The sequence below is a fragment of the Myotis lucifugus genome, unplaced genomic scaffold (genome assembly GCF_000147115.1).
Source record: "Myotis lucifugus unplaced genomic scaffold, Myoluc2.0 scaffold_340, whole genome shotgun sequence".
Classification (NCBI taxonomy): Eukaryota; Metazoa; Chordata; class Mammalia; order Chiroptera; family Vespertilionidae; genus Myotis; species Myotis lucifugus.
This window is the reverse complement of record NW_005871388.1, coordinates 723,518-735,852: the sequence shown is the minus strand read 5'-3', so window position 1 is coordinate 735,852 and position 12,335 is coordinate 723,518. Positions and strand designations below refer to the sequence as shown.

General features: G+C 34.8%; 1 protein-coding gene across 9 annotated transcripts in view; it reads left to right on the top strand.

The window, feature by feature from the left end:
• Nucleotides 1-11,867, top strand: part of HACE1 (HECT domain and ankyrin repeat containing E3 ubiquitin protein ligase 1) — an 82,932-nt gene extending 71,065 nt beyond the window's left edge. For 6 of the 9 annotated variants that reach the window (XM_023764601.1, XM_023764596.1, XM_023764595.1 and 3 more), the window contains 4 exons: nucleotides 2,747-2,845; nucleotides 3,122-3,192; nucleotides 9,632-9,745; nucleotides 10,530-11,110. In XM_023764601.1, coding sequence (XP_023620369.1) covers nucleotides 2,747-2,845; nucleotides 3,122-3,192; nucleotides 9,632-9,745; nucleotides 10,530-10,632 — 387 coding nt within the window. In that variant the 3' untranslated portion in view covers nucleotides 10,633-11,110. Of the gene's footprint in view, nucleotides 1-2,746; nucleotides 2,846-3,121; nucleotides 3,193-9,617; nucleotides 9,749-10,529 lie in introns of those variants that run through there. The other 3 variants (XM_014466440.2, XR_002832203.1, XM_023764597.1) reach the window with 3 other exon arrangements.
• Nucleotides 11,868-12,335: the final 468 nt, after the last annotated feature.

The following is a 12,335-nucleotide window of genomic DNA, read 5'->3' as shown; positions in this document are numbered from 1 at the left end:
TCTGGTTTTGAAGTGTTAAAGTAATTTGTCCATTTTTTCTATTGTGTTTTCTATTTTCTTTGTTACTGATCCCTAGGATTCTTTATATATTCTTTATAGGAGTCTTTATTAGATATATGTATTCCACTTTGGGTCTTAGTTAATAAAGTTTTTAGTTTTAGCACAGTTCAGTTTATCTTTTTTATTTTTTTTAAATGAATGGAGCTTCTTGTATCCTTTTAAGAAATTGTTTCTTATTCCAAGACCATGAAGGTATTTTCCTATAATTTCTTCTAAAAACTTTATTCCTTTGTCTTTCACATTTAGGTCTGCTACTGATAAATTTTCAATTGTGCTTATATTAGAAGTTAGGTTAGGATTCCTGGTGTGTTTTAGACTCTGGCCTTAAAACTAAGTTGAACTGATTTAGATGGTAAGATTATTTGGGAAGTACAGTGTTAAATAGAATAATAAAGATCTTTCATTCTCTTCATAAAAAGTTATAACATGATTTTCATGAAATAGCTCAAAATCTTAAGATAATAAAGCCTCAGTCATTTTTATTCATAATTATTGGCAATGAAAGCATACTTAATATTATTAAAAGCTTACTTTAGCTTAGAAGGAAAGAAGATTAAGCTCATATTTAAGACATGCGTAAAATTCATTCTCCCTCCCTTTGACAGGTCTGTTTCAAGGTCCTGCCACAAAACCCAATTTCCCCAGATGGTTTAAATAAAGGAGCGTTAACAAAGGGACTATTATAGAGGTGCAGGCAGTGTTAAGAATAAATAAGATTTGGTGAGACATCCAGAGACTAGCTGCAGTGGAAAGTCTTTATCACCTCTGGAATTGAAGAGACAGGTGGGGGAGTTATTGTAAGAAGCCCTGTGATGAGGAGACATGGCTACTGGAAAGAGGTGCTAAAGCAGGGAGGGAGCGGAAAGTGCTCTCACCTCCAGGCCTCTGCCTGTTCTGTGGTGGAACCCAACCTGAAGCCAGCAGACAAGAGAGCTAGTGTGCCAGGATCAGCCTCCTAGGGCACAGAACAGTGCAAAGAAAAGTGGAGACTCTATTTGTGGCTCATAAATGGATACTAACAGAACACCTTTATATAGTCAAAGTATATATTTTTTAATATTTTTATTGATTTCAGAGAGGAAGGGAGAGGGAGAGAGAGATAGAAACATCCATGATGAGAGAGAATCATGCATTGGCTGCCTCCTACAGGCCGCCAATGGGGACCAAGCCCACAAACCTGGGCATGTGCCTTTGACCGGAATCAAACCTGGGACCCTTTGGTCTGCAGGCTGATGCTCTATCACTGAGCCGAACTGGCTAGGGCTAGTCAAATTATTTTATAATGCCATCATAAGGAGAACGTAACTAGCAGTTCTCAAACAAAAGGTCTTAGGACCTCCTTACGACAAAAGCCTTTTTGTTTGAGTTATATTAATTGATGTTTATTGTATTTGAAGTTAAAACAGAAGTGTAAAATAATTTATTAATTCATATAAAAATAATTTATTGCCTATTAACAAAAAATTTTAAAATTGAAAACTATTTTCCAGAATGAAACAAAAATAATGGGAAGAGTGGCATTATTTTATATTTTTGCAAGTTTAATGTCTGGCTTAATAGAAGACAATGGGTACTCATGAATCTGCATCTGCACATTATCTGCTGTGATATGTTGTTTGGTTGAACTGTATGGAGAAAATCCAGCCTTAGATAAGTTGGAAAAGAGAGAACCTTGCAGACTCCTTGAATAGATCTCAGAAACACCCAAGAGTTCTCAGACACCACCTTATACTAACTTTCATTAACCTTCAAAGTACACTCTGTACTAGTCTGGTATATATTACGAGTAGTTGCTGTAGGAAACGTGATTTTGAACCACATTGCATTGATGTCTCTGTAATAACACATCCTGCTGTTCCAGCTTGTCCGTGGTTTAGTTAAGTGTAGGCTGGTTATTGCCTCACCTGTCTCTGTAAATAAGCCCAACTGTGATTCAGAGGTGTGGACAAGCTCTTTTTCATGTTTTCTTTTCTCTTGGAAAACATAATGGTAAATACTTTTGCCATTCTTTATTTCATTTTGTAGTTATTTGATTGCTATTTTGTTTATTTGATGATCTTTCTGGGAAAAAGGAGGCTACCAAAGTCATTAGGAAATTGCATTTTTTTTCTCACCTTGGGGAAAGTTGACATTAAAGATCTGAATTATTCCAGAATAGTTCTGCAAAGGCCTGAATCTTTTTTTTTTTAAATACATTTTTATTTTATTACTTTCCTTTTCCTAATGATTAGGATTTTTTGATGATGTTTTCCTTTGCTTAATCCAGGATTTATTCAGGTGTTTGTTGTTGTTACTTTCATATTGAGAAAATGGTTCTTTATATAATTTAACAAATTCATAAAATAAAAATAACCATAAAGATAATGTTCATAAAAGTATTGCACATATAAGCTGTTGCTGCATAAGTGTTTATCTATAAACATCAAGTATTGTCTCCTTATGTTTTAATTAAATTATATCAATGTAGAGACATCTGCACAGCCTACAGTATTTGAGATCATCGGTATCAAGGGTTCTCTCCCATGTAGTACTTGTTATTGATGACATGCAGACACTGTCACAAAAATAAATCGCTTTTACATGGAATTAGTTTCTAATTAAGGCAAATTTACTCTTTAAATGTAATAGGTTTGTGTGTTTTTTCCCCCAAAGAAGAATAATGAAATATTTTTCTTCTTCCCCAAAGGAGCTACTGCTTTCTGGCATGCCAGAAATTGATGTGAGTGATTGGATAAAAAATACAGAATACACTAGTGGCTATGAAAGACAAGATCCAGTTATTCAGGTAAAATTTCTCTAGAGCTTAGAATGAAGTTAAGTTATACCATTTAATTTTGTAAGCTTTTCAGCACTATTGGATGAAAACCTACCTTAATTAACGAATAAAGTTTTCCTCTAAATTCTTCTTATGGGAATTGCATATGAAAGCTTGGTATGAAATAATTTTTGATAAATGAGTTTCTTAGAATCACATGTGCTTTATGAATGCTGCATACTTCTTGGTATTAAGTCTACGATTGCTCTGAAATGTGAGCTACGTTTTTTGTTCTCATTTTGTCAGTGGTTCTGGGAAGTTGTGGAAGATATTACTCCAGAGGAGAGAGTTCTTCTCCTGCAGTTTGTTACTGGCAGGTAGGAAGTGTTTTTATGATAATGGGAAAGTAATTTAATGTATTCCATTTCTAATGGCTTAGAGATAAACAACCAACATGAATTATTACTCTGAATTGTCAGTTTCTTATCTCCCTTTCCACTTTTATGATATTAAACAAAGATTTATTTAAGCATTTAAAATAAAACATATATAGTAGTGGTCAATAAATGTGTGTTTAAAATTCTGCAGATTGGTCAATAGTAGTAGCCAGATTTTTAATATTTGTGTGTGCTGGGCAACACACACACACACACACACACACACACACACACACACGTGCACACCACAACACATATAATACCCATACACAGCAGTTTTTCTCCAATTCTTATAAAACTTTACTTTAAATGTTAAGATACATGTCCTAAGAATAATTATGATACCACACTTCTTTGAAAAGTCTTCTTTTGCAACCAATGAAATATCATAGATTAGAAAACTTCTTTTAAGTTATATTTCTGAAAGATGTAAAAAAAAAAGGTTCGATTTTTATTCTTTATAACATAGAATTTTATCTGTTTCCTTCTATTTATTAAAATATAGTTCAGTTGTTCTATTACAAATGTGCATAGTTCTCCTGGGAAAATTGGCACACAGAAAATTAGAAGAATAAAAAAAAATCACACTCTGCCAGCAGTAACTACTATAAACAATGTGATGTATTTACCTTTTTTCTCTGCCTTATTATTTATTTACTAGAGGCCCGGTGCATGAAATTTGTGCGGGGGTGGGGGGTGTCCTCAGCCCAGCCTGCACCCTCTCACAATCCGGGACTGCTGGCTCCTAACCACTCGCCTCTCTGCCTGCCTGATTGCCCCTGACCGTTACTGCCTGCCAACCTGATCGCCCCCTAACCGCTCCCCTGCCAGCCTGATCGCCCCCTAACCGCTCCCCTGCTGGCCTAATTAACGCCTAACTGCTCCCCTGCCAGCCCAATCGCCTCCAACTGCCCTCCCCTGCCGGCTCGATGGCCCCCAACTGCCAGCCCGATGGCCCCCAACTGCCCTCCCCTGGCGGCCTGATCACCCCCAACTGCCCTCCCCTGCCGGCCTGGTCGCCCCCAACTGCCCTCCCCTGCTGGCCTGGTTGCCCCCAACTGCCCTCCCCTGCTGGCCATCTTATGGTGGCCATCTTGTGACGACGTAGGGGGTGGCCATCTTGTGATGACGTGGGGGGCAGCCGTCTTTGTGGCAGCCATCTTGTGACGATGTGGGGGTGGCCATCTTGTGACAACGTGGGGAGCGGCCATCTTGTGATGACATGGGGCGGCCATCTTGTGATGACGTGAGGGCGCAAGGGCCACCTAGGCTTTTATTAGTATAGATTTTTTAAGTGACTGGGAATCTAGCCCACAGTCTTTTGTTGTATGGGACGATGCCCCAACCAACTGCGCTACCCAGCCAGAGTTTTTTTTGCTTTTTTAAAAACATAATTTTGAGTGTGTATCTATATAAGATATATGTATGTAATTTAAGATTCACTGTTGTCTTATTTTTTAAAAATATGTTTTTATTGATTTCAGAGAGGGGGAGAGAGAGAGAAACATTAATGATAAGATAGAATGTTGGATTGACCACCTCACATATGCCCCCTACTGGGGATCAAGCCCACAACCCAGGCATGTGTCCTAACCGGAATCAAACCATGATCTCCTGGTTCTTGGGTCAGTGCTCAACCATTGAGCAACACTGGCCGGGTACACCATTGTCTTATTTTTAAACTAGTATATAAGCATTATAAAAGTTTAGAAAATGGAGAATATAGCTAGAACAAAATGAAAATCCTATTAAGTAATTCCACCACATAGATAATGCTATTAACATTTTACTTTATTTTCTTAGTCTTTTAACTATATGATTAGGAAAATAGTTGGAGTCCCACCATATGTTTAATTTTAAAGAATAAAATAAAACATAAATATTCAGATTGTAGACTACAGCTATGAAAGAAAACCTTGTTAAGTTTTTGGGGTTTTGCTTTTTTAGTGGCTTCTTCATGCCAAGAAATACCCTGTGATTGCGTAACTTAATGAAAATAATTTAATAAAAATTACATTTTCTGTGTAGGAAGGTTAGGCAAATCAAATTTTAAAAAGTCACTCTAAGCTCAATCACTGGAGATAATCACTGTTAACATTGTCGTTATTCTTCCAGAATGTTTCTCACATATATAAATTTTTGCTTTTTAAAGACATTGTCCCAGTTTTATAACTTGAATTTTTCAATATATCACTAAAAATTATTCCATTTATAGATATAATTTTTAAATGGCTGCCTAACTCTTCAATTTATGGACCTCCTTTAATTGATATTCTCCTTTATTGCCAAATTTCCTCATTTATGAATAAGGCTGCAGAAATAAGGAATTTTTGTGCTACATACTTGGTGGGCCAAAATCCTACATTATTTATATAGGATAAATTTTTAGAAGGGAAATTTTTATATAGAAGGTATATTCATTTTTATAACCTTGTTACATATTGCTCATTTATCCTTCAGAAAGATATCAGTTTTCAGATTAGCAGGGAATGAGAGAGGGCCTTTTATTCTATCAAAATTGTAAAATCTTTGGTTTTTTTAAAGCTTACTTTTCAAAATTTAGGTATATGAAGACATTAGCTTAATTACCCTGATAATGAAATACTGTTACAATTTGTGTAAGAATAAGTGTCAAGGCTCGTTTTCTCATCTTGTCCTGATACAGTGTTATACTTGTTTTTTAAATTCTGCCTCTATAGGAAATTGAGAACAGTTTGGTTTTTTTGATCCCTTTTCATTTTTGGTTGCCTTCGTTAATTTTTTTAGGCAAAGGTTAATATGCATAGATTAACTTAAGTTGAATTTTATTTCAGTTGACAGACATATTCATGTCTTCTTCAGATAGTCTTTTGCCCTAAGTAGGAATTGCTCATGCATTAGCATTTTATTAGTAAGACCCACACATACTTTTAATATTCACTTAGACCTCGAAGGTAAGCTCAGGCATTTCATCAGGAAAACATTTAATAGCAACCAAACTGCTTCCCAGCTAGAAAAGAAAATGGCTGTTTTCAGAGATTCATATATAGTGATTGCTAATTTTTTCCCCGGGAGTACATACATATCCATGATTTCAATTTGGTTCATTTTTTAACAGTTTTTATAGTGTGTGTGCTAAAAAATACATAACATTTACCAGTTTTAAATGTGTTTTTATTGATTTTTAGAGAGAGAGGAAAGGAGAGGGCTAAAGAGAGAAACATTGATGAGAGAGCAACATCATCCATTGGCTGCCTCCTACATGCCCCCTACTGGGGATCGAGCCTGCAGCCTGGGTATGTGCCCTGACTGGAATCCAACCAGTGACCTCTTGGTTCATGGGTTGATGCTCAACCACTGAGCAACACTGTCGGGCTTGCATTTTTAAGTGTATACTTCTGTAACATTAAGTACATTTACATTGTGCAACCATCACCACCATCCATCTCCCAAATTTTTATCTTCCTCAGTTAATACTTTACCCAATAAACACTAACTGTCTATTCCTACTCTCCTAGCCCCTGACAACCATTGTTCTCCTGTCAGTCTTTATGGATTTGAATCTTCTAGGTACCTCATCTAAGTGGAACCATACATTGTTTGTCTTTTTGTTACTGGCTTATTTCACTTACCATAATGTCCTCAAGGTTCATCTGTATTAGCAAATGTCAGAATTTCCTTTTGAAGACTAAATAATATTTCATTGTGTATATATACCACATTTTGCTTATCTTTTCACCCATGGAGGTCACTTGGGTTGCATCCACATTTTGGCTCTTGTGAGTGATACTGCTGTGAACATGGATGTTCAAATATCTCATTGATTCTCTGCTTTCAGTTCTTTTGGATATATACTGTAATTCTATGTTTCATTTTTTAGAACCTGCCAGGCTGTTTTCCAGAGTGGCTGCACCATTTTACATTCTCACCAATAATGCCTAAGGGTTTTAATTTCTGCATGTCCTTTCCAATACTTGGTCTTTTCTTTTCTTTTTTCTTTTTTTTGAGGTAGGGGTTGGTGGTTTTTGTTTTATTAATAGTCATCCTAATGTGTATGAAGAAGTTACCTCATTGTGGTTTTGATTTCATTTCCCTAATGACAAATGATTTGGATTAAGCGTCTTTTTCATCTGCTTATAGGCCATTTATGTATCTTCTTTGGAGAACTGTCTATTCAAGTCCTTTCCTTATTTTTAACTGGTTTTCGTTGCTGTTGTTGAGTTGGAGTTTTTTATATTTTTTGGATGTTAATTCCTTATGACTTATGATTTGAAAATATTTTCACCTATTTTGTGTTACGTTTTTACTCTATTCCTGGTATCCTTTGGCATATAAGTTTTTAACTTTGATGAAGTCCAATTTATGTACTTGTCTTTTGTTGCCTGTGCTTTTGGTGTCACATCCAAGCAGTCATTAGTAAATCCAGTGTCATGAAGCTTTCTCCCTATATTTTCTTATAAATATTTTCTTATAAATATTTTGTAATTTTAGCTCTGAAGTTTAGGTCTTTGATTCATTTTGAGTTAAATTTTGTAAGTGGTGTTCATTTTTTTCTGTGGTAGATAACCAGTTTTCTCAGCACAGTTTATTGAAAAGACTGACTTTTTCCCATTGAATATTCTTAGCACACTTGTTGAAAATCATTTGGCCATATCCATATATGTGAAGTCTTATTTTGGGGTTCTCTATATTATTTCATTGGTTTATGTCATCTGTCTTTATGCCAGTTCCACACTGTTTTGATTATTGTAGCTTTGTAGTGTAAGTTTTGAAATCAGGAAGTGTAAGCCCTCTGACTTTGTTCTTTTTTTTCAAGCTGTTTTGGTTATTCACGTTTCAACAGTGTTTTTAAATGAACTGAATTATGGTTTGTACTATGAATCATGTTAGAAAACATTTTTAATATTAGTCTGCTGTCTTTGAGTATGCATTGACACCTATATGTTAAATGCTTACCATTATTCTAATTTATCCAAAAAGCACTAGAACATCTCATTTTAAAAACAATAAAGTTTATTCCAGGATCAGTTTGTTTAATCATGATATATGTGTGTGTGTGTATATATATTTATATATATTTATATGTATAAAGGCTAATTTGAAATACTAATTTTCTTTCAAATGTAAACAATAGAATCTGAGAAGTTGTAAGTACATCCTCTACAGCCATGTACACAAGATTAAATTTTCTGGTGGTGTTTATACATATTGTGTTAGCCTTCCTGTGGTTTGACTATGTTAGGTGACATTAAAAAACAACATCTGATATTGTGAATCTTTGGAAAGAGAAATGTGAAGAATTTTATAGTATTTCCACTGTGAAAAACAAAACAAAATCCTTTTGACCCCAGATACTTTTCAAACGGGAAATTATTTGGATTATATGTTAAGATCCTCTGTTGCTTTAATTAATCAAACAAACATTTATTTATTCAGCAGATACTTAGTGAATGTCTACTAGATACCAATCATTTTGCTAACCCCAGGGATACAAATACAAATATAACATACTTGGGCCCTCAAATCAGTCCCAGTTTAGTAGAGACACACATGAAATAAAATAATTGTACGTGCAGTATTGTAACCGGACAACCAAGGGGTCCGGGCTGCCTGTCGCTACTTCAGCCAATTAAGCAGAGACAGGGTTGAATCACACATGAGCGTTCTTTACAATGATGCCGGCAGTATGGGAGAGCAACAGGTCATCCACAAAAATCTGTTCTGTACCCTACCATAAGCCAGCTGCTTATATTGGGTAGAAGGATAAGATTATGTGGGGAAGTAGGAATTACAGGTATAGGAAAGTGGGCATGGGATAATCAGTACAGGTTACAAGTCATGTGGGCTGGGGGGGAGTTACTGGGTGCCCTGGGACCAGATTACAGGTAATAGGGGCCGGGGGGTTGTAAAGAGCAAGTGCCTCTAGGACTAGGTGCCATGAGGTTGTAAATCTTTCCCTAATGATAGGCAGTTCTCACTAGGAGGACAGACTGCATTCCAATGGTATGTCCCAAGGTGTACAACTCTCAGCCAGGTTAGAATGTGCTTTCTCTAATCAGAACAGAACCATCATGGTTAACAGAGCATGATTAATGTTTGTTATAATTGTAGCTGATCCCCAATATATTCTATTTCTGCCCCTAACAGTATGCTAAATGAATAGTAGAGCTATGTGCTGTGGCTAATTGAAAGCATAGTACAGCTTATAGAAATGTGGAGGGGTGTCTCCATGGAAGCTGGATAACTGGCCACATGGTGACTTTTAGTAATAAGTTGGAGTGCTGCAGATTCAAAAGGATTATTTTGTCAGTGACCTAGAGTTGAATACTTTCTTACCCTATATATCTATAACAAAGATTTTTCTTTAATGATTGCAACATATTAAGATATGAACTGTTAGTTCCAGGGTCCCACATGGTGGATTTGCTAATATCATGGGTGGAAGTGGATTGCAAAACTTTACAATCGCTGCTGTGCCATATACTCCAAATCTTCTACCGACTTCAAGCACATGGTATGTTAAATTTTTTTTATTTAAATGCATTTTGAAGTTTTGATTAATTTTGAGTGATCAAAAGTCTAACTACTGCATTTCTACAAAAAGAGGAAATAAATCTCAACAGTGATCTCTATCAGCATTTTGGAATCACTGACAAATAAATAGCTACATAGTTCAGTGATGGCGAACCTATGACATGCATGTCAGAGGTGACACGCAAACTCATTTTTTTGGTTGATTTTTCTTTGTTAAATGGCATTTAAATATATAAAATAAATATCAAAAATATAAGTCTTTGGTTTACTATGGTTGCAAATATCAAAAAATTTCTATATGTGACACGGCACCAGAGTTAAGTTAGGGTTTTTCAAAATGCTGACACGCCGAGCTCAAAAGGTTCGCCATCACTGACATAGTTCCTTGCTTTCCCCTTTTTTGGTAAGGAATATGTTTGAGGAAACTATAATTTAAGTGAATATTGTTCAACCAGCATTAAAGTTAAATTGTCATAGTATCACTAAATTACACCATCATTTCAAATTAAATTGTTCTTGCTTATTTTTGGCTGAAAGGAACTTATTTTCTTCCACTACATTTGCAGGCTAATGAAAACTACAATGCAGCAGGGTTTTTTTTTGCTTTTGTTTTTATCTTTTAAATACTACTTCAGGGTTTTCCAATTTGAATGCAAATTTGAGAGGGTGGTTTTATGTTAATTTTCATAGTTTTCATTGCTAGACAAAACAATTCGAAATTTTACAGTTTTTCTATTTAATGGTGGTATATTTTACTTTTAAAGCATCAACATGCTCAAGTTACCTGAATACCCAAGTAAAGAAATACTCAAGGACAGACTTCTTGTGGCACTGCATTGTGGCAGCTATGGCTACACAATGGCATAGTGGAGTCTGGAAAGCTCATCTGACTGCTGATGCACAGTCCGAGTGGCAGAAGTAATTTAGGAAATGTCAACAGAAAAGCAGCCTCAAGGCAGTTCATGGGCAGGGCTGTTTAAAATTCATCAAGAATCAGGTTTTCTCCCCTGCCCCTTTTCCCTTTTATGTTTTCTCAGTTTGTGATACACTTAGAAAATAGAAAATCACAGTAGCCTTCATTTTAAAGAATGCTAACTGAAAGTAGTAGAAATTGTCCTTATATTTCTTTAATCTTATTCAAGATTGTATTAAGGCAAAATCTTGTTTTACATTCCACCTCTGCTATGTAACTGTCTTGTTTAAAGGATGTTTTCTCTTTACTTTTCTGTATATTAAAATATAGTAGGACATCCAACCTGGTATGTCCTATCGCATGTAAAGTGCCATTTATATTTTGAAAAACTATTGTATAGAATGGATTAATTGAAATTGTGTATAAAGCCACAAATATGTATTTTCCCATATTGAATCTATATTGCAATGATGTTTTCTAGCTTTTTAATATTTTACTATGTAATGTAAAGTTTAGACTGATGTGACTAACAAACAGCTGATGAAATGATATCTAATTTATATATTAAAGTTTATACTATATTGTATGAATTATTTGCATTTTTCAGTGGTCAATTTTCCATATATATTGTGGTCTCATAGCTTTTCTTATGCCTTAATTTATATTTTAGGTAAACCTAAAATATAATATCTTATCATTTTTTATTTTATCAGTGAATTCTGATGACACATTTAAATAATCTGATGTGCAGATTACGATTTAAATATGTAAGTTTTTCTTAAATTTGCTTTTTATGATTAAAATGTTGAGTTCCAGTGAATATGCCTAATGTAGAGTGTTAGTTTTTAAATTTTAGGGTGATCTAATCAGTTTTTATTTTGAAAAGACACACTTGAGTAGTTACAGTATACCTTTTAGGAGGAAGTAGGAACGTGCACATAGTTAGAAGTGCTAATGGAGGGATTTGTAATGCTTAGGACTTTGCATCTGGAAACCAAAAGTAGACTCTCCAATAGCATATCCATGGATATGCATACCTGTGCATATTTCCTCATGAGCAGCCGGTATATTTGTCACTGACAAATATTGACAATGTATATGTCAATACAGACAAATATTTAATTTGTATATATGTATATAGACATATACATTGAAAGCTTTGCTAATTTATAAAGTTTCTCTAATATGCGTTTTTTGGTCCTTTTTTTATTGTGGTTTTTTATATTAAAAAATCTCAATAGATGACATTAAAAATTAGGAATTATTTAAAAATTATTAGCTCTAAAATTAAGAGTCATATGCTTTGTAATAAATGAAGCTAATAATTTTTAAATTTTGGTTTTCAAAATTTAATTGTAAAAGTGGTCATTGACTTCTATCTTTTCAAGTAACTGAGTTTAATATTACATTGCTAATTTTTCATGTTTACAAACATTAATTTGTTTTATTTTTTTGTTTTATGCTACAAACATTGTTTTCTTTTTTATTGAATGTACTGGGATGACACTGGTTAACAAAATTACACAGGTTTCAGGTGCACAATTCTACAGCACTGTATTGTGTGTTCACCACCCCAAGTCAAGTCTCCATCATCACCATTTATACCCCTCCATATCCTCCTCCACCTCCCCTCCCCCGCAATCACCATACTGTTGTC